We start from the raw sequence: 21,838 nt of genomic DNA, 5'->3' as shown, positions 1-21,838 counted from the left end.
CGGCGCGGGCTACCCCGGGCGCGCCCCTGTCCAGGCCGCTTCCGTGCTGGGGGCGCTCGGGCAGCCCCGCCGAGTGAAGCTCTCAGCAAACTTTATTTTGAAAGCTCTGCTCCCTTGGGGAGGCCCTAGCGACCTCCAGTGAGGGGTGTGTGTGGGAATTTTGGTGAAACTCTCCCAAGCCCGTGGGGGTGGGGCAGAGGACAACTTTATTAGACCTCTCACCTTGACCACCCCTTTAAATTCGTTGAGCAGGTTCCCTCAGCACCCCATCAGGCGCTAGGCCTCCTCCCCCAGGCAGGGAGCGGGTGCTGGTGCGCCCTGCCAGAGGTTCTGGGCAGGACTTCATTTGAGCAAGCCCTTTCTCTTCCCCCATTTTCTCTCCTTCCAGAAGCAGGAAGAGGTAACATGTGAAAGTTGTCCCTGAGCCTCAAGTGATGCGCTTCCTCTTTCTGTCTCTCTTTTAGGCAGCGCTGCCTTCTCCATCATCCTGACCCCAGAGGACAATTACCAGGAGGAGAAACTCCTCACCCTGCCCAGCCCCCACCACACACTCACCTGCTCACCTCATGCCTGGGTGCAGGGTGGGTGAGGGTGAAGAACCCACCCAGTCAAGATGATCCCTTCTCTGGGGACCGCTGCTGGTGTCCTGCCCCAGATCCTGGGCCCCAGCAGTTGGGAGAGTGGCCCCCAGCTGAGCCCTATCAGACTGCTGCAGAGGAGGTGAAGAGGGGTTGAGAAGAGGCGCCCATCCTGGAGTCTGGAGTTACTTGCCTTCACCCTTCACCCGCGTACACTCTTGACTGTTTTAGGAAAGAAGGACCTGGTGGTGGCCTTTGCAGGCAGGCAAGAAGCTGGACCGTGGCTTTACTCTGGCACCTATGCCCCTACCTCTGGCAGCGTCATGAGCCAGTTTCAGGTGCCCCTGGCAGTCCAACCGGACCTGCCAGGTCTTTATGACTTCCCTCAGGGCCAGGTGATGGTAGGGGGTTTCCAGGGACCTGGGCTCCCCATGGCCGGGAGTGAACCCCAACTCCGAGGGGGTGGAGATGGGCGAAAGAAACGAAAACGGTGTGGTACTTGTGAGCCGTGCCGGCGGCTGGAAAACTGCGGGGCTTGCACCAGCTGCACCAACCGCCGCACGCACCAGATCTGCAAACTGCGCAAGTGTGAGGTGCTGAAGAAAAAAGTGGGGCTTCTCAAGGAGGTAAGCTGGCCCTTGTTTGGCTACCCTGCCCTTGCCGTGAGGGTGCTGTCCTCACAGGGTCTTGCTGAAGACGGTTAAGCCCAGTCTACCATGCTGATCCTTTTGGTCTAACTTTCACTGGGGCCATGTGTGGGAGCTGTCTTGCTGACAGTTTGTAAGAGAGTAACCACGGAGCGGGGGTCTCCAGCTAGCACGCTCCTCTCTGATGTTTGCATTTGATGGAGGACATACCCAGCCTTATTTCTAGAAGTTGTGTGTGTGTGTGTGTGTGTGTGTGTGTGTCCCCTACTTGAAGCCTCAGATGTATTTCAAGGTCACACCAATGCTTGGGTGGCATGGGAGTGATGGTGTCAGGTAAGGGGTGGATTTGGAAAGAAAGATTTGGAGTGACAGGGTGCTTTTGTGCTGCCCTGATGAATGGGATGTTTTGTTTTTCCTAAACCCTTTCTCGAGTACCACCGTTTTTCTCAGAAAGCAGGAGAGCCTATTGGAACTGGAGATTTAATGACAACCCATGATTTGGGTTTCCCTACTGGACTGAGGACTTCTTCGGGTCCAAGACTTTTCTTTATCTCTGTGTTCTCAGGACCTGGCTCAGTTCCTTGATGTGTAGTCGGCACTCAGATACTAATTGAATGAATGAATGATGTGCTTTTGAGACACTGTCCAGCTCAGGGAAGAGTACTGCCTTCATTTGGAATAGGGGGATGGAGGGAGGAAAGGAGGAGTGGGGACGAAATGAAAGGGGGAAGCGGAGAGGTAGTGACCCTGCACTGGCCATCGTTCCCTTCTGTTCTGGTGGCTGGCTGCCAGCACGAGGTTGGTGGCAGCCTCCATAGCGCAGAGTTGGCAGAAGTAGGGCCGAGCGAAGTTGAGCAGCTCGGGAGAGCGGTGTAGCGGCTTGAGGTCGCTCCAGGCAGCGGAACTGGCGCTGGACAGAGCCGGAGGCCTGCGCTGCCTGTGGGGCTCCTGTGTTCCGCCACTGATTTGTCCAAGGGCTCAGACAACTCAGGCCCCCTCTCCGGGGTTGTCTTCTCCCCTGGGAAATGGAGGGGTTGTGCTTGATGGCCTTTGAAGCCCTTTCCAGCTGGGCTGGGAGCCGCCGCGCTTCTGAGGGCTAGGGCACCTGTGGCTTCGATGGGCTGGCGGCTGGCGCTCGGGATTTCCCTGTCCGCTGAGCGCCCAGCTGTGCCGTGAGCTTGGTGGGGCTGTGGTCCTGTGGCTGGGAAGAGAGCTCCAAGTGTTGGGGGCAGGGAAGTGGGTGTTGCTGGGATGTCTTCTGCCCCTTTTCACTTTCTCTTGTCCACTCCTGTGGAAGCTGCATATAGCGGCCCAGGACCACAGACTCTGTGCTCTGTTTCCTTGGTCTCTGATGAAAGCAGACATCTGGATCACATGTGCAGCTCCCCCTCGGGGGCCCACCCCCCCCCAGCTGGGAAGCAGTGTCCGGTCCCTGTATGTTGCTGGTGTTGTGGGGAGTTGGCATCCTGCTGGCCCAGGGCCCTGTGGGTCACTTCTGAAAGGGAGCAGGGGAAGAGCAGGGGTAGACCTCACTCTTGGGCATGAGATCTAGTGTTTTGGAGTAAGGAAGAGTTGTTCGGTCTACTTTTAAAGCTTGGTTCCTCTGCTTGCTTCCTTGAGGCATCCATCCCATCTTGTCACCCTCTTTGTTTCACTCCACTCCTCCTGTGATCAAACCTGAGGAGTAGGGGGGCTGAGCTTTCTGAACTGGGTGTTCCTGGAAGTAGAGGACCTGGTGAACTGTGTTTAAGCTTTTCTTATGGCACTGATGCACACATCTGAGTGAAAGGGGCAGGGAGTGAGGCCAGTGTCCTGTCATCCTCCTGCATAAGCTGCTGACCTGGGCTGCTTGGTGATCATGGTTAAGATACAGGGATCTGGGTTGGCTGAGGCTTAGACACAGCCCTGCTGAGAGATCTGTATCCATGTAGAGCTCATCGATGATGGCTGCCCATCTCAGCCACCAGGGTCTGTGGCTGGTGGCCCGTGGTGTCCCAAGACAGAAGGACTCCACACTGGTGTATAGACCAGCGCTGGCCCGCAACAAAGTTCTTTGGTTTCTAGAGAAACCGTGGAAAGGGGACAATGAAGTGACCTTTTTTCTTAAAACTATTTTTGACTTGTTTTAAGGATAGGGCCTTTCTAATTGATGCTCAAAATGCAGTATCTTTTACAATTCGAAGGTGTTGGTAGAAAGTAAATCTATTTTTTTTTTTTTAAATCTTTACTTGGTAAAATATAAAATGGTAACTAGTGTCTACATCCACAACTTTTTTTATTGGTCCGTGAAAGCCGAAAGCAGGGGAACCACTGTCCAGGCTACACTGCATTTAATGAATGTATCTCTGGCGTAGTCACGGAGCCAAGAAACGCCCCGAGAGGCTCTGCCTGAGTGAGTCCAAGAGAACCAGCCCCGGGGGGGACTGCTGGGACCTTAACCATTAGATCGGAGCAGCCATGTCACCATGTCACAGGAGAGTCCCAGGATTGGGGAGGTTGGGAAAGGGGGAGACATGTTACTGGCATCAGAGTGTTTTTTTTTTTTTTTTTTTCCCCCCGGCTCAGGTATAGGACTTTAGAATTTGGCCCTGATTCTTCAGGTGGGACAAGACACAGCATCCAGGAGTCTCCTGGGAACCAGTCCATCTCCTTGCATCCCTGCTCCCTGGCATTTCCTCTTCTACGCACCTTTTCCTTCCAGCCTGTCTCCACCTCCCCCTGCTTCTTTGAGCTGTCTGACAACTGCTTTGTGTCATTCTGTAAGGGGGAACGTTATCTTGGGTTTCTCTGCTCCTCACTCTTTTTTGCAGTGTGTGTGTGTGAAGGGGGAGGTGCTGTGGAGCCCCTTCACTCAGAAAAGAAGTTCAGCATTTTAAGACTAGAAACAGTTCCCAGGGAAGGGCCCCCCCCCACCAGAACCAGGTGACTGCTTCTCTGGGACCAAAAGTGAGGTAAACACCTTCAAGTGGTTTATTCCTGTACCGTGATTTTCCTTTCTAGTGGCAGGAAGAATTTAGATCCTAGGCTGATGTCCGAGACTGTTAGACTTCACATTCTTTTCACCTGAGTCGTGGCTTGTAGCACAAAGAAGATGTCTAATTAGAAGATAGGACGTGGTGGGTATGGAGACAAAGTAGGCCTCAGACCCCAAAGTAAGCCCTGTGCTGCTTACTGTCTTGAGCATTGGTTTCTCATTTGTCAGATGGGGTAACTTTTCTCTGCAGGGTTGTTGTGAGGATTAATGGAGATTAAAATATGCATAGTGTCTGGCACATAGTAGGTAATCAAAAGGCAGTGACAACACATTCCTAGAACATCTAGGGAAGATGGCTGGGAATTAGCCTCAACTCTGCGGGGGTGGAGATGGGTGAAGAAACGGAAACAGTGTGGTACCTTCACGCATAAATGATTGTTCATTCATCTCTAAGTCGTAATTGTAAAGATATAATACAAATTAGGTGTTTATCTCAAGACATCTACTAGCTTGCTTATAAAAGAACCATGGAGCCAGGCAGAAGGAGGGAAGAATTTGCCAGCCTCTCTGCTGAGGAAGGAGGTTAAACACCCAGGAGCAAGGAGCTGCTGTGGTCTTGGGCCTTCTTGGGCCTGAGAAATTGCTCGTGGGTGAGCACCTGATAGGAAGGGTAGGAGAATAACCATGGAAAAAGCAAACAAATCCTGTTTGGAAAAACATGTGTGGAAGGTTGGAAGCATGATTGAGAACACTGTGGGTGAAAAATGAAGAGAGATGGGAATATATATAGTGTGAAAACACCATCTAGCTCTCAGCCAAGTGGATTTAGTGGCTGAAACAGCTCTCTATTGCCGTTTTGAGACAAGATACCTCAAAATAGGGGATCTCTCAACAATACGAGAGTATCTACCAATTCTTGCCTTTCCTGTCGGTAGTCCAATGTTCCTGAAGACAGAGGCTGTGGGGAGGGATGCTTTCAGGCTGGCACCAGTTCCCACCAGCAAAAGGGAGAAGTAGTTGGTAAGATAGAAGTGATGAAATTCTTTACAGAAAGGAACCCCATCTTCCCCCTTTGTGAAGCCAGAGTGAAGACTGGGCAAGGAGCGGCATTTACCACAGACTTCAGAAATCATCTTTCAAATGCAAAGAGTTTTTAACCCCAGGCCCACAGACTAAAAGGGAAGTTAGCTGGAAGGATGGGATTGCTCTTTAAAAAGGAAATGCTGACGGAACAGTCCTGAATGGTGCCCCAAGGAGGAAGGTGATGGGACCCTGGGAGAACTGAGCCATCTGTGTGGCTACATGGGCTGCTGTTGTGTGAGCGCAGATGGTGGAAGACCATGCTCCTTATGCGGAAAGGGGGTGTGTGTCACGGAAGGCAGATTGAGGAGTGGCCTGACCCCTTAAGAGGAGTGTCAGGAAGTACAGTGGCCAGAATGTGCTGAGGCTGGTGGAAAATACTCAAGACAATAAACGTCTTTTATATATTCCCGGCGAGAATGAGAAGGAAGTGTAGGCTTACAACTTCGGGTACATAGCTGGTGACAGAGAACAGCCACCGGGCCCCTGTCGTGTTGGGAGGAATGAGCTGGGGAAAGACCGCAGCGTGTGTGGTTAGGAAAGGAGGGCCAGCCAGCTGCCTTAACCTGAGTCTGAGCCATTCACTCCCTGCCGAACACCTTCACATATGCTCACAGAATGCCAATTTTTATGCAATTATGATGGTTGAAAGAGGACTAAAAGATCAGAGACAGGCAGAAAGTCCAATTCTTCAAAGAGATTTTGGAAACGATAAACGCATAAGCTTGACGTTAATTTTGGACAGCTCTAGAGCAGATTGTTAGAAAGATGGTTTGGGAGACTAGAAAGGCAAGTGATGAGCCTTGGGAGGTGGGGGTGTCCCTTTGGCTTTCTATAAAGCAGTTCAGCCAAATTAATAAATCTGGATTTCTGCAAATAAATGATGGTATCTCCTGCAGCTTCTTGGACAGATCAGAGGGTTGGTTTTTGATTTAAAGTCATCCTGAAGAGAGGGCACTGGGGTAACTGCCCGTTCAATCTTTTTATCAACCACGTGGATCAGGGATTCCACATTGTGATCCCCTGGGTCCCACTCCCAGGGATTCTGATTTAACTGGTCTGTGGTGAACCCAGTTGGGCTGGGGCACCCCAGGTGTATCTGGTGTTTAGTTAGAGTGGAAATTCTCTGATGCAGTTGAGAGACTGAGGTTATGGGCACCGACCTGGGCTCTTCTGCAGAGTGCTTGCCTGAGTCTTAGAGTATGTGAACGACCATACATCCTCCTTTGCTGATCAGTGGACCAGCAGCATGGACATTGCCTGGGAGCTTGTTAGAAATGCAGAGTCTTGGGCCCTATCTAGGACGTCCTGAATCAGAATCTGTACTTTTACCAGATTCCCACGTGATTTGTATGTCCATGAGAGTTTGAGGAGCTGATCTGCAGCGCCTCTGCGACTGGGAGAAGGGGATGGAGTTGGAGAAGGGGGCAGAAGTCAATCTTGATGAACAGGTAGAGAACTCCAGTTGCCAACAAGAATAAGGAAGGTGACTAATCCATTTCTTTACCTGCAGGCCAGGGAGACAAGATCCTCTTGAGATTTACTTCAGGTTTATTCTTGTTCTTCTGGTGCCCATTATTTTGTAGTCTAGTGAGTTATCAATAAAACCCTTTAAGTGTGTGTGTGTGTGTGTGTGTGTGTTTAGAATAGTCAGGAAAGAGCTCTCAGAAGATGTCTGCTGCTAAGCAGCCTGACTCAGAATCTTGGAGTCCATGAGAGAGTAGTAGTTGGTAGTGGTTGTGAAGAGGAGACGTGTGTTTATAGAACCTTTGGTCTTATGGGAGGTTCTGGAGACTTATGGAGGAGAAAGCATGTGTACCGTCTTCAGAAGATGTAGGTAGGGAGTAGTAGGTGTGTCAGATAGATAGGTGGGTGGGGTGGCGTGCTGATGGTGGCAGTGCAGGTATTAAGTTGAATGGTAGAACGAGGGGTTAAGGAGATTGGGGCAGTCTAGAGCAATGGGCTCCAACCAAACTTGATGGAATGTAATCAGGGTAAATCTAGGGTATTGTGCTTGTTTAAAAAGAGAAAATGCACAAGCAAGAAACCCTGGTTTCCTAGCAAGTAAGAAGAGCTGAAACTCTAAAAGAGATGTTGACAGCCTATCTCGATCTGTCAGAGTGGCCACATGCAGGATGACTGAAGGAAATGGCTCTGCCGCTTGGAAATGAGGAATGCTAAGGTAAGTCTTATGTGAAAGAGGGAGTCAATTTCTATGTGTAGAGGGGTGTGCAGAACTTTTGGAAGTGCGTGGAAGTTATAAGCAGGGAGATTGAACCTATGTTAGAAAAAAAAGAATCGTCTAGGGGCGCCTTGCTGGCTCAGTCGTTGGAACATATGACTCTTGATCATGGGGTCATGAGTTCAAGCCCTACTTGGGGCATAGAACTTACTTGAAACAAAAAAAAAAAGATAAAAGACAAAAGAATCATGTGACATTTACAGCTATTCCAGAAGTGGAGAGCCAGGCCTGAGAGAGGAGTGCATTTCCTGTACCTGTACCTGTACATGTCTGGGTAGAGGCTGGGTATTGACTGGCAGGGGTTTTATGAGGACTTTCTGTATCAGGTGGGACTTCTGTGTTTGGTGTCTCTTGCTAAGACCGTAGAGTATAACATCAGGTCTGTTTTTATATTCCTCAGACAACTACATTGCAGAAGAAACACCTCTCTTAGGCCGTAAAAGTTTTTGGTCAAGATCTAGACAATCGCAGACCTAATCGCAGACCTAGGTTGGAATAGAGTGTGAACTTTCTGAAACTTTCTGCCAATTGGTATGTGACTGTAGAGGGGTGTGTTTCTTCAGGGGAGAGGGTCAGTGATTTTGTGCAGATTCTCAGTAGTATTCATGGCCTCCCCAAATTTAAGAAATATGCCCTACCTGAGCTGTCCAGTATAGTATTCATTAGCCATGTGTGGCTGTTTAAATTTTAATTAAAATGAAATAACATTAAATTCGGTAACTCAGTTGCACTAGCTACTTTTCAGTGGCTAGTGTCTTGGGTATGGGACAGCACAAGATATATTTCCATTATTATGAGAAGTTCTATTGAACATGGAGTTTCCCTGTGATCTCTGAGCCCTCACTGAAATCTGTATCTGGGTTGGGGAGATCGTGGTTTCTGCTGTCTGCTCTCAGAAGGATATTTTGGATTGGGATCCCTGTCCCCACCCTAAGGTAGGTGGTGAAGGGTGTGGAAATGAATAGTGCTTTTCCTGGGTTCTAACACACGCTGAAGCTCATTGCTTCTCCTTGAGGGCATGGGCCATGTTTTATTTACCTGCCATGGGGAAAGAATAACAATAGAAATGTGGTGGGGCTCCCCCCATCAAAGGCTGTCTCTGAAGCTCCCTAGGGAGAAGTGGTCTCTAACGCCCACAGTCTTGACCAGCGGCCTTGGTGGACCTTGTCCATGTTTACATCTAGCCCTGAGCCTGTTGTCTCCTCTCAGCGTTGAGCCTCTCATTCTGGAGAAGGCAGTGTGGGGACCAGGAGAGTTGGAAGGCCACATCAGGGGTCTCAGGAGTTGTCACTACTTCCACGCCCTCCTTCCCATCACTTCTTTGCAGCTCCCTTGTGGGTTGAGGGCAGATGCTCAGGAAGAGAGGTGTTAGAAAGGAAAGGCACCCCTTCATCTTCCTTGAGCTGTGCTGCAGCTCGGCTGGCTGTTCCAGGGAGAGGCGTTCAGGGCTGCTGCGTGGGCCTCTACCTGAGTGTGGCCGTGCAGGGCGGAGGCTGCTGGCACACCTGGAGTGGACACACCCCTCTGTGGCCTTGTCTCCTGTCATTTGCATAAGAAATCTGATAACCTAAGTTTTTATTGGTCTTTGAGGGAGGGAGAAGAGAAAGCGGGCAGGCAGCTCATTGTAGGGTGACTGGCTGGCCTTCCGGTGACCCCAGGTCTGGGGGTTGCCTGCTTGCTTCAGGTTGCACAAGATCTTCCTGCACTGCTGGCTCTGACCTGTACAAGAGCCAAGTGCAGTATGCCCTACCTCCCCACACCTGTCAGGGAGTCCGTGGACAGAGTAGTGTACCTATCACTGCTGGTCGGGCAGCAATTCTGGATTTTCTACATGGAAGGGAAATTCTAGTGGGCAGAGTCATTTGGGGGTATGTGCCAGACTGCACTGGGCCCCATAGGCCCCCACCCCTCCTCATTACTGCCAGAGGAAGCCTCAGGAAGGGTGTGGAGGTGCCTGGTCAAAAACGAATACTGAGGCAGTGGACTAGATTCTGTTGCACTTCTGAGCCATTCGTGCGGGAAGGACCCTGAGCGGCTTGCTCTTGACTTTTCTCTTTTTATTGATTGCTCTGCTCTTCAAGGGTAAGGATTCATGCCCCAGTAAGGAGTGGGGTGTTGGGAAGAGCTAAGTGCTAGGACAAGGAGGAGAGGCACCTTCCCAGAATGTTTCCTTGGTCCCGGGCCTCACAGCGTCCCCGGTGCGAGGGGGAGGGCAACTCCTCTCTCTGGCATCGGCCACAGTTTTCAGTGGTGGGGGGATGGGCAGGACGTCCTCTGCTTTGACTTGTAGACCTGCGAGTTGCCTTCCCAGCCTGATTCAGAGAATTGCCTGGGACTGGCTGTGCGCAAGGCACGCGCGCGCTTGGAGCCTCAGCTGCGGGTAAAGAGGAGGCAGCGCTTACTCCGTCCTTAATGAGCTCACAGTCTGGGGAGGGAGACAAGCATGGAAACAAATAATTACAGTACGGTGTGTCAGGGCTATAAGAGAGGGCCGCCTCCAAGGCAGAGATGAGCCTTACTTACCTTTGGGCTCAGTGGGGAGGGGAAGGGACAGATTCTGAGTTTCAGTGTAGCGATATGTGAAGGACAAGGGGGCTTCCAGGAGGAAGGGAGCATTGTCCCTGAGCTTGAGGTGTGTAGAGATGCTTCTTGAATGCTCATGGCTGGTGGCAGGGTGTGGAAGGCTGCGGACAGACAGCAACGGGCCACCTGAGGGTGTTCCCAGGTCCTCCGGGTGAAAGGTAAGACGCGCTTTGTGGTAATTCCTCTTGGAAGTCTCCATGGGCGCTGTCCACAGGTTTCTAAGCCACTCAGCATTCCTGTCCCACCTCTCAACCACCTCTTAAGGTCCGTGTTGTTTGCCTGGATCCTGGAACATTTGGTGGCCCAAGGCTGTTGTAGTTGGGGTGGAGAAACCCAGATGCGGCTCGTAGACTGCAAGACTTTCTCACAAGCATCTAGGAGGGCGGGCAGGGTGTGGGCAGAGCTACAGCTGCTACCTGTTAGCTGGGGTGGGGGAGGGGGCAGGTGCATTCTGTTTGTTAGTATGGAAACTTGTGGTGGGGTTGTTGGCTGGTTCTGATAGTATTCCCTCGGACATTGCTGGGTGCATGGGTTCAGTTTGTTTCCGCTGCATCTCCAGAAGCACCTTTTCTCCTCCTCTCCTTCTCCTCCGCACACTGCACACTCCATCTCCTCCTCCTCTTCCTTGTGATTGCTGTTGACACAGACTTCCGCTGCCAAAGCTAATTGTGAGGCCTGATCAGTGAATGAAGGCAAAGGCAGTTCCCATGACAACCGCAAAGAGTTTCAAATATAGGGGATGATGTGTGTGATGGGCTGCAATTACTTGGGTGGAAATTGATGCGTGGACACCGGGGACTTCAAACATAGGCTCTGAAGGTGGAGGGGGTATTGGGTTTCTTTGGCAGGATCCTTTGTGTGATGGAGAGGGAAGGAAACGAGGGTGTGACTCCCCCACAGTTGACTCCAGGTGCCTTCAGTGTGCGCAAAACCCCTCAGGGGCTTGGGGAAGTCACGACTCCAACCATTCTGGTTGAGGAGGCAGGACACCCAGAGGGACAAATATCGGTAGCAAGTGTCAAATGAGAAACATTAGAAGTGCTGTCAGCTGGCAGAGGACTGGGGTAACCCTAGAAGGCTTCCTGGAGGAAGTGGGTCTTGAACTGAGCTTTAAAGGAAAGCTTTGTGGGGAATGACCTCATTCGGGACACAGCTATGCCAGACAAGTCTGTCTACCTCCTGCCAACTCTAGAAGAGGTAAGTTGATATGAAAATCATAGAACTACACAGAGCAGCCCCAACTGTATCACTGCAAGTTAAGGGGTGGCAAGAGCCCTGCTCAGTCATTCTCTCACTGTGTGACCTTAGGCAAGGTGCTTGACCATCCTGTAAACTGATTTTTCTTATCTTTAGAATGGGCATGAATAACTCCTGTTTCCCTGGTTTGTTTTGAGGATTAAGTAAGAGATGATACATCATGTTCCAAGTATGGGGCCCTACAACGAGGTTGATGTTTGTTTGACGTTCCTGTACAGGCTCCTGAATCTATGTCTGGATGTGTCCCCATTCCCTAGTCTTTGTATATCAGTGTGGTTTCCGGCCTGTGGGTATCCGTGTTCCTGAGGTTCTCAGTATTGGGTAATTTGTGTGTTCTGAGAGTGAGTGAATCCATCTGCCTCTCCCCAGTGGGGAGGGCTGTAGCCCCATTCCTCTTGCTGGGAGTATAGTGGGACTGGGGTCATGATAGAAAGTGGGGAGGAACCCTCAGTCCCCAGGGGTCCCAAGTACCTCTGGGTTAGTCCCTGAGAAGACCAAAATGTAGAAAGGCCAATAGAGATGGGAGATAGTTGATTGTATTGTGGGGGTATGGCGCGTGTCTCTGCTGGGAGCATGCACCTTTGTGACTCCTTAGAGCCCTGGCATTCCAGTGTGGGACAGAGATGGGATGGGAGCAGGTGGACTGCCTCTGGGACCCTGGGCTATTCTAGAGTATCTGCAGGCTACTGGGGGGTGGGCCAGGACCTGTGGGTGGGGTAGGACTGAGTTAGCAGTGGGGTGGGAGTGGGGGTCAAGCAGCCCAAATGGCTCTTGCAGGCTGGTGAGGAAGATATGTGCTGGCTGAGACTCAGCTGTAGTTTAGTTCTAGCAGGTCCTGCCCTCCCATGAGAGCAGGTGTCCCTCTGATCCTTGGGGACCTCAAAGGGAAGGTCAACCGGGAGAGTGGCGTCTCCATTTCAGTGCCCAACCCCCTGTCTCTCCTCCCTCCTTGCCTAGAAAGTCAGCTCAGCACATTCCAGCTCTGTGCAGAGCCTAGTAAAGTGGGGAAGACAGGGCCCCCGCCCACGTGGGGAAGACCGCCGTGTAAATAAATAACTGCACTTGGTTGTGACTGGTGCTGGAGGAAAGGCTGTGCACTGCGCTATGAGGCCCTTGGAGGAATGGGGCATACTCACAGAAGCTAGATGAACTGGGAAAGCCTCAGAGGGAGGTGACAGTTGGATGAAGCCTTGCACCAGGCCTGGGGGGGGGGGGGGGGGGAGAAGGGGAGGGGAACTGAGTCAAGGAGCAGCTTCAAGAAGTCTCTGAGGCATGAAAAACATTACTATTCTCAGACCCATAGTTTGAAGGGAAGTGGTTAGGTTCAAATGACCCTATCCCTTTTTGCGTTTCCCCAGGATTGGCAGAGAGAGGGATTAAAGAACTGGAATGAGAAAAGCATAGATTGGAATTCTAGCTCACTGCCCACCAGCTGTGTGTTGATGGGCAAGTAACTTAACATCTCTAAGTCTGCTTCTCCGTTAAAGATGAGGTTGTGTGTGGAGTAAGTCCAATGAGATGCTCCTAGAGCGTAATTGGCACAGGGCCTGGGACGTAGCAGGGGCTTGATAAACTGTGGCAGCCGCAGCAGCAACAGTATTAATTGTTACTGTCCAAGCAGTGTTAGTCACTCTTATCTAGCAGCAGACTGTGTGTGGTGTGGGTGGGCGGGCCAGGGGTTCTGGGGACCAGAATAAAGGAAGAACTTCACTTGGCTTGGCCAAGGTAAGAGCTAGGGGGTGCAGAAACCGTTTTCCATCTTGAGCCATGGCTCAGGACACTGCTCCTTGCCTTTACCTTGTTACCTGCCCTGGGGAGGAGCCCATGAGGGCTGCCCTTTATCCCCAGGGGTGAGGCCCCAGTGCAGTGCCTCTTGGAGTCTCCTCACCAGAGGCCAGCTTTGCTGTCTCTCCCAAGGCAGCTCATCCCATTCTGAGTATCTCCTTGGGGCCCCGTGGAGGGCGCAGCAGTTGGGCATCTATGGTGGAGCGGATAGCAGAACACATCACTGAAACAGGGGCTTTCACAGATCCTAACTAGTCCTACCAGTCACTTCTCCTCTGTGACCTCAGCTTCTTCATCTGTAAGATTCTCAAGAAGTAGCAGCTGCATTTCTTCATAGAATCCTCCTGGCTGCGCATGAGTTAGCTACTGTTTGTAGTTCCATTTTACAGAAGAGCAAAGTGAGGCTAAGACAGGTAAAGTAACACCACCAAGGTGCTGCAGCTAGGTCGTGATGGAGCTGGGAACCGAACCAGATGTGTGAGCACCAGAGTCTGTGGCAGTCCCCTTCCCAGGAGGTGGAAACTTTGGGGTGTTCAGCTACAGGGAGGAGATAGGGTGAAGCAGGGTGTGCTCAGGGATACCCAGGAAATTAAATCCAGGAGTGGTTTGTAAGACTTTGCTCTCCCCATTCTGTTCTCCTGCTGCCCTTTTAGTCTCCGGGTTGTTGTAGGCTTCAAAGGCTCAGAGTCCAGGAACTGGAGGCCAGGGTTTTTTGGGTCTGGGTCACCTCCCCTCCTCAGCCTTTTCTGGGGATAGAAAGTCCTGAGGTCTGGGGAGGCTCTGGGGCCTGGAGGGCCACCTTCATCCATGACCTTTCTGAGAGAGGAGGAAACATCCTACTGGTGGTAGTGGTGGAGGAGGCTGTCTGGATGGGGTGGGGTATGTTCAGGCATGAGGGATGAGTGATCTAGGGTGAGCTGTGGGTGTTGGTGTGTATGGGGAGGGCAAGGCTGACTCCATGAGTCTGAGCCACAGGCAGTGTGGGTGGGCTTCAAGAAGTCTATTTTCTGAGGTGGGCGCTAGAGGGAGGGAGGAGCAGGACTGTTTTTAAGGGTTAAGAGTCTGGTCTTTAGAGCCAGATGAACCTGGCTTGGAGTCCCAACCCTGCTGTGTTCTAGCTATTGTCACCTTGGGTAAGTTCCTTTACTTGCCTTGCCTTGTTTCCTCATCTGCAAAAATGGGGTAAAGGTTCATAGTGCCAAGGCTTTCTTCTTCTTCTTGGAAGATTGCAGAGGCTGTCACTCCTCCGGCTCTCTTCTCCTAGCACCTGGCACCGGCCTGGCTGCCGCCGGGATGAGGCAGTGTGCTAGTGTTCCTGGGCTTAGAGAGTGGCTGGAGGGGGAATCCCACCAGTCCGCCCCAGCTCGACCTCAGGCGCAGTCTGTTATCTCTGACCCCGGAGATGCAGGAGACGCCCTGGGTATTACCTTCAGGGTCCCCTACTCGGGAGGAAGTGGGGTGCCCCGGGATCCCCGGCGGGCCTGGGAGCGGCGGCGGCAGGCCTGGGCAGCAGCCAGCGCAGCTCCGCGGCACCCTTGGCGGTGCCCCCGCCTCCCGGCTGGGCAGGTCCAGCCCCCGGCGGCCCTGCCCCCGCCCGGCGGGCCACGGGGATTGGCTGGCGAGCGCGCCGCCCCCTCCACACAAGCCTCGCCGGCGGCGGGGAGGGGAGCCAAGCCGGCAGCTGGCCGCCGCCTCCTCTGCAGTGCCTCCCTCCGTGTGCTCCGGCGGGGATAATGGGAGGCCCGCCGGCCGATGCACCAGAGGAGGCCGGCCGAGGTAGAGCGGGCAGGGCGGGGAGGGACGAGGCCAGACAGGACGCAGGAGGAGGGGCAGTGCCCTCCTGGATCTCTGGAGGGTGGAAAGAGGAGAAATGAAAACAAAAACACAGGAAGGCGAATGAGCAGATCCACCGAGAGTCTGGGCGGCAGCTGGAGGCAGGAAGATGGTCCCTGCTATCCTTTCTTTCCGAGGCCCCCTCCCTCCCATTCTCCTCCTTCCCCTGCAGTGGTGCTGGGGGTGTGCAGCAGAAGGACTTTGCTTCTTTGCTGGTGTCAGCCGGGCTCATCAGTCTCTCTGGCTTCTTTTGCAGGTGGAAATAAAGGCTGGTGAAGGAGCCGGGCCGTGGGGACAAGGGGCTGCTGTCAAGGTACCTTGTGTGTGTGTGTGCGTGCGCGCGCGCGCACGCGTGCGTGCGTGTGTGTGTGTGTGTGTGTGTGTGTGGTGGGGGTGAAGTGTTTGACTGGATTGGATAAAAATAAAGGGTCTCCTCTGGTGATCCCTTAATCTCCCACTGTGTGTGTAGCAGCAGCTGAGGGGGAGGGGTGGCGGGGGTGTGGGCGACCAATGAATTCTCAGGCCTGTGTGGGTTTTGTTTGGATTCTTTTTGCTTTCTCAGCTGGATGGTTTGGGTGCAGTTGGGATTGGGTTTGTTGAACTGTTGTTTTTTTTTTTTTTTTTTTTTTTTTTAAGACATGCAACCCACTCCCCACCCTGGCCTCTGGAAATCTCTCGAGAATGTCCCTGGCGCTGCTGGGTTGGTTAGCATCCAACCTGCAGAAATCCCGGGGGGGGGGGGGTTCAGGGGGAGGGGGGATTGTGCTTCTGTGTCTGAAGCTGATAGGGTGTCATTAGTCATGCTGCTGTCACCATGGAGATGGCTGGAGATGAGAGGAGGTGGTGGGGGTGAGGATATTTTGGGTAGGGTGGGGGCTGATGCAATATCATGACTGGGAATCCGGCGGGCGGCTGTTACTCTGTGCAGATTGGTGTCTCGGGGACTGGGAAGGGAATGTTACCAGGTGCGTGGGAAGCGGAGAAGGGGGCATTGAGCTTCTCCATGTGATCGCCTGAGGGCCAGGACTCGGGTATTTGGGGCAGGGCAGAATCTGGTGGGGGTATCAGCCATTACTAGGGAATACAGATGTTCCTCTCAGATTGGCAAGGACCAGGATCAGTAGGTTTCCCTGGGCTTTGCCCCTCTTTTCAGGGCCAGGGACCCGCTGAGTGTTTGGGATTACTCAGCAGTATCCTCTGCTGGCCCAGGGTGGGGAAAACTGAGCAGGAGGCAGTTTCATGTGGCTGCCTCTCAAGTCCAAGCAGAGAGGCTGGGGAAGGAGTGCTGGGCAAGGGCAGTACGGAGGGGACTTCTCCTGGGAGGGAGGGAGCCTGTCCCTGCCCCTGGCTCAGCTCTTCTTTCCCCTTTGGCCCATGGAGCCTATGGGGAGCTGGGGGAATCAGGTTGCTTGGGTAGCAGGTAGACGAGCTGCTGTAGTCCCTGGATGCTTTTAGACTTTGGTCCCTGGAAATCCTCCTCCCACTTCCTGGGAAAGCTGTGGGAAGCTCTGTGGAGGTGCTGGAAGTGGCACCCTGCCGCCTCACTGCCTGGGTGGGGACGCTGGCAGGGAGGGGCTCTGCTTCCCCACGTGGGATGGGGGCTCCTGGGTGAGGCTGCCGGGTGGATCAGGAGCCAGGGTGGTTCCCTGGACTCCTCCCAAGGAACTTGAGGCAAGGAAGTGCTTAGGGGAGGGCATAAATTTTGCTTCTGAAACCTGTTCTGGGGGAAGAAGAAGAGCCAGGTGGCATTAGCTCCCCTGGGGAGCTGGGCACGTCTTGGTGAGGCTGGGAGTAGTGGGCGGCCCCTGAGGCAAGCAGAGGGTGGTTGATACTGGCGGTGCTGTGGGTGGGGAGGAGAGAGCTGTGAGCTCACTCGCTCTCTTCTCCGGAGCAGAACCCCCGGTTCCACCTCCGCTTCCTTCCCTGGCCTCCCACTGCTGACTGGGGGAGCTGTAATCACCGTGTGTCCTATTGAGGGCTGTGGGCACAGAGATCATGGAGTGCACCTGTTCTTCCCCCCACCCTGGGGAAAACAGGACAAGGGGATGAGGACAGATGGGCTCAGGGCAGGGGGCAGCTCCCTCCTTCCTCTGTGTCTCCGGCCTTGTCAGCCAGAGCTTCCCTCTCTGCTGGGAGGAAGGACTGCTGGCAGGTTTGTTTACTCCCCAAAGCACCCCCCTCCTGCCTAGCGATGGCTTCTCTTCAGCTCTTTCCAAGTGTGTTCTCCGTTTCTCCCTGCCTGCATTCTGCTGGCCCTGCAGTGCTGCTGGAAGCTCCCAGCCTAATACCTCAACCTTTGGTGTTGTGGGCATGCGGCAGAGGCTACTTGCAAAAGTAGAGGAAGCCTTTCAAACACGTCTTCCTCCTTCCCTCTTCTCAGAGCAGGGCCTGAGCTGGCTTGGTTTTTAAAGTTCTGAGATTGTGTCTGTGCTTGTTTTTATTGTTGAGTCGTCTGTCTGAGAATCCTAGCCTCCTCTTGGCTCGGCTTGGGCATTGCCAGAAAGCACTCAGATCTGACCACCCCCCTGCCAGCCCCTTTCCTGGTGCTGCCTTTCCCCCACATGGAGTTTCCTTAGGTGGCGGGTTGGGTGAGGTCCCACATACCCAGATGAGGCAGTCTTCTTCCCTCAGCAGGTCGTGGTATAGGAAGATGTGTCTGGTGTGTGAGCTCATTCTGAGTTCAGGCCAAGACTCTGGGACATGGGACGAGGGGGTGTCACATGTCAGAGTCTGTGCTCCCATAGTAAGGGTGCGAGATAGGTAAACTTCATGGGTGAATGGTATGCAGCAGGAGGTGGGAATGTGCTCGTCTGCTGTGTGTTCAGTCCCGCCAGAGTTTCAGGAATATCCATGATGTAGGGTGTGCGTAAGTGATGCCTCGCACAGGCATAGAGTTGAGCTTGATAAACGCAGTTTGTCATTTAACTGGCTAGTGTGTTATGTGTGTGCCCATGATATCCTGAGGAACATGCCACAGCACACACTGTTGCCACCACCTCCTTCTTGGCAGCCTGGACAGGAGTGAGTGCCCAGTGCCGAGAGCTCCAGGCCACCCTGCTTTCGGGCTCCCACGCTGCTCCCACGCTCTGCCCCATGGGAATCCTCAACTGGCTGAGGATGTCTGGAAACTATTTTGGGACTATGCCCGGGATCTCTGCCTTCTGTCTCTCCTTTGGACCACTGCAGAAATCCCCCTTTGTTGAGGATTTGTGATCCACACACCGTGGGTGATTCGTACTAGATCTTTCTTGCCTGCTCTTCCTATTCTCCAGCCACTGGTGAGCGTCTAGTGGAAACTTGCCCCCCCCCCCCCAGGTAAGTTTACAAGCAGCAGTGAACTTGGGGAGATACAGAAGTAGGCGAGTGCAGGAAGCGAATGGAGCACAGAGGACTTCAGAGTGGAGTTTGAGAATGGAGAGAGTGAGGGCTTCCCCCGCCCCACGTGATAAGGACTGCAGTTAGAGTCTCAGAGCCCCACCTCCTTAGTGACCCCAACCACTTTTGAATGTCCTGGGAAGGGAGAGGACATTGCAGGATAGATGTGTGAGTGAGCCGGAGGGAGAGCCTTCCTGCCTGCCAGGGCACAGGGATCACAGTGAGGGCTCTGGTGGCCCTCTTGCTGGGCTTGCTGAGGAGGGGCCTGGGCTCTGGGTTCCCTCCAGCTGCTAGAAATGGTCTTTGTGGTCCTGCCAAGTCCCCTCCCGCCCCTCCCAGTCCCCTCCCTAGCAAGGGGTTTGGCTGGCTGGAGGTGGGGGGCAGGGAGCATGGGGAGGGGCTTTGGTTTGGCTGAGCTTCCGGGTCTCCCAGTTCTCTTTTTCCCACCCTGACCTCTTGGGCTTTTGGCCTCATTTCCTCTCACACTCTCGCATCTGGCAGTCAGCTGAGGACTCCCCCTTGTTCCCAGCATGTGTGCAGCTTCTGAGAAGGAGGTGACTTCCTTGGGGGTTAGTTTAAGAAGCCTTTGGGCAAATAGGGGACAGGAATGGCTCAGAGGGTGAGATTTGAAGGACTGTGACCCCACTCACTCTATCTCCCTTTTTTCTTCCCTTTGTCTTTCAGTGTTTATGAGCATTTACCATGTTCTAGGTGCAATACTAGATCCTGAAAAAAAAAAAAAAAAAAGAGAGAAATCATTATTTGATCTTCACCATATCATTGGAAGCAAGAGACATTGACTAAATCACCAACACTCATAACTCTGAGGGGGAAAACCAGCATTGGCGAGTTTTGTTTTTTTATGTAGTAAAGGCTTTTGATCTTTGTGTATGGGGCTGTGAACTTGCACGTGGCTGACCAACCCCTTCACCCCGAGCTGTGCCTAGCTCCTAGCTCTGTATGTTTGCTTTCATACTGGTTCGGTGGACCTCAAGGGACTGTGCCGGAAGAATCCACACACCAGCCTTGTTTTCAGTAAGTTAGTGTTTCCGGGATCTGGTGCTTACAGATTATTAGGGTAGTGGGGTCAGGAATTGAACAGCTGGGAAGAAAGCTTAGTTTTGAAAGGAAAGTGTTGGGTATGGATGTGTTGGGTTTGAGATTCAGGTAAAGCAGAATCTAAATACTGTGTCTGCACATTCTGCCTTGAACCCTGAATTGCCCCCTACTCAGTGGGAGTATGTGGGTCCTGCAGCCCTTCCTGCATTGGGGTTCCCATGGAGACCACTGGCTGCGAAGAGGAAGCTGAGAAGTGCAGTTGTCTGGTTTCTTCTCCTTTCTGTTCCCAACGCTGCTCCGGTGTCTGGGTGCTGTCATTTAGCTTGGGGGTACTTAGTGTCCTTGGACTTCCATTTTCTTTGTGAAATGAAGGGGTTACCCAAAGTTAGTTTTTCTCAAACTCAGTGTGGCACAAAGTGCCAGTTTTCTTTTTTTCTTAACACCCAAAATGTTGCAAATGGAAACACGGTCCTACTTTGTACAAGGAGTTTGCAGCTTGTGCCAGGCAGGGCTCACCTTGGGAGTTCACCATTCGGATTGGTCTGTGAGCCACTGGATGGGGTGTGTCCAGTGGACATGCTCTTGCATGTTGCGGCAGGTTCATATCGCTATGATGGCTTTAGGAGTTGTGGACTAGTGATAAACAGTTTATGGGCCATACCCTGAACTGCATTACTTCTCAACTTTGCTTCTGAGAGAGCAGAGGGTCTCTGTTTTGACCCTCTCCCCCCACTCCTTTCTGGACATGACTTCCCCTCTTTTCAGTACTGTTCATCTGGAGGATTCTTGGAAGAATAAAGATCTTGCTATCCCAGAGATTCTTCCTGAGTACCTCGAAAGATTTACTTGCCTCTCCAGCTTCTGTAGATAAGGAAGCTTCCTGTTTGCCCTTTCTTCTCTGCACGTCTCAGATTCTGATGGAGAAGTGTCAGAACCTGTGGAGCCCCCTGAAGGGGCAAGAGTGTGCGCGTGCATGTGTGCCTGTACTCCATGCCTTGAAGGAAGAGAATGGTTAAGGGGAGGCCAGGTTTCCTGTAGATGCCAGAGCTGACTCGTGCCCTGCGAGACACTAAAGGTCCATCGCTTCAGGCAAGGCACCTTGCGTTTTGAGCTTTTTCCATGTGGTGGCTCCCAGTCATCCAGAAATGGAGCCCTTTTCATCTGAGGGCTGATCACAAATTCTGCCCTGATTTCCTGTAAGGACAGACATCCCAGCATTTTTGATTGCATGAGTTTGGGTCTCTCCCTCCTAGTTTATCCCATCTCCCCCCTGCATGCTCTGCAAAGTTTGTTTTACTTCTCTGCTGAGGATGTTTGGCCTCTCCATTTAGGATGCTGAAGGCTAGACAAAAAAAAATTTTTAATTGATTTCCTACTACCCTGGCTGCCTCATCCTAGAGGAAAGCGGGGGCAGGGGCTAAGGTATAGGGAACACTGTCTTGCCACAGAAATAGTCCTTAAGAGGCAAACATCCTAAGGACAGTAAGATTAGGGTCTGAGCAAATCCTGGTTACTTCTGTGGCCTGGAACTCTTATGCCCTTGGTGCTTAAGTAATTGGATTTCTCAACCCCGCCTCCAAGCATTTTTCACATGTAATCCTAACCTCATGGGCTTTGCCAGGGGAACAAAGACATTGAAAGGGTGTGCAACTTGTCCCTGACGGTGAGCTCCTAAACTCTCTGCCCTGTTGACTGAGTTTTCCTGCTTTGCATCTTCTTCAGCATGCACCCATGTCTCCTTCCCAACGTTCTTCTCTGCTCTTTTAGCCTGTGGGCCTTGGTTCCCAGCCCTGCTAGACAGAAGGAGCTGTTTCTGCCCGTCCACTGTCCTATACCTTAGGAAGTCTCCATCCCTGATTCCTGCTGGCTTCTCTGCATAAGGTGGAAGAACTAGGGCGGGGGGGGGGGGAGTAACTCCGCCAGAGGCAGAGACCCTGGAATGGTGCTGGGCTGAGAGTCTTCTCTGCATCCCCAGACAGACTCTCTGCTCTACCTTCGTCCTTGAATGTGGGACAAGGCCCAGGTCTCCTGGGCCAAATCATTTCTCTGCTGACTTGAACAAGTTCAGGCTGGGTACAGGGAGCTCCCTCTGACCGCCAGGCTCTGCTGGATCCAGAGAGGAGAGACTCCCTTCCCAAGTGGAATCTCTGTTGCCCTATACCCTGAGGTCTCGTGGGCACACAGAGATGGATTTTCAGTGGAGTGGGGGAGGCTGTGCCCTGGAGATGCCCATTCTGTTCTTCTTGGTGCAACACATCCCTTTCTATTCCCCTGCTGTGTTCTCCATCCTAGAACACTGTTCATGGCTTCAGCCCACCCCCGGTCTCGCTCTTTGTGGTTTCAGCTCATCCCTAAGTTCTAGACTGAGAAGAGAGGTCCTTTGAGGGGGCTGCTTAGTGTGGTATGGGCCAGGGACTCCTTACAT

At 52.7% G+C, this 21,838-nt stretch overlaps 1 protein-coding gene across 5 annotated transcripts in view; it reads left to right on the top strand.

Annotated features, from left to right (window-relative positions):
• The window catches only part of TET3 (tet methylcytosine dioxygenase 3), a 105,699-nt gene that overhangs the window by 1,470 nt on the left and 82,391 nt on the right, over nt 1-21,838 (top strand). For 2 of the 5 annotated variants that reach the window (XM_040458500.1, XM_040458498.1), the window contains exons 2-3: nt 465-1,204; nt 15,236-15,292. In XM_040458500.1, the coding sequence (XP_040314434.1) occupies nt 902-1,204; nt 15,236-15,292 (360 nt within the window). In that variant the 5' untranslated portion in view covers nt 465-901. Of the gene's footprint in view, nt 1-36; nt 146-207; nt 1,205-14,809; nt 14,923-15,235; nt 15,293-21,838 lie in introns of those variants that run through there. The other 3 variants (XM_040458499.1, XM_040458496.1, XM_040458501.1) reach the window with 3 other exon arrangements.

This window comes from Herpailurus yagouaroundi, unplaced genomic scaffold, assembly GCF_014898765.1.
Source record: "Herpailurus yagouaroundi ecotype Mexico unplaced genomic scaffold, PumYag 221, whole genome shotgun sequence".
NCBI classification, from domain to species: domain Eukaryota; kingdom Metazoa; phylum Chordata; class Mammalia; order Carnivora; family Felidae; genus Herpailurus; species Herpailurus yagouaroundi.
Note: the sequence above shows the minus strand (reverse complement) of the source record. Positions and strands in the feature narration are given on the sequence as shown.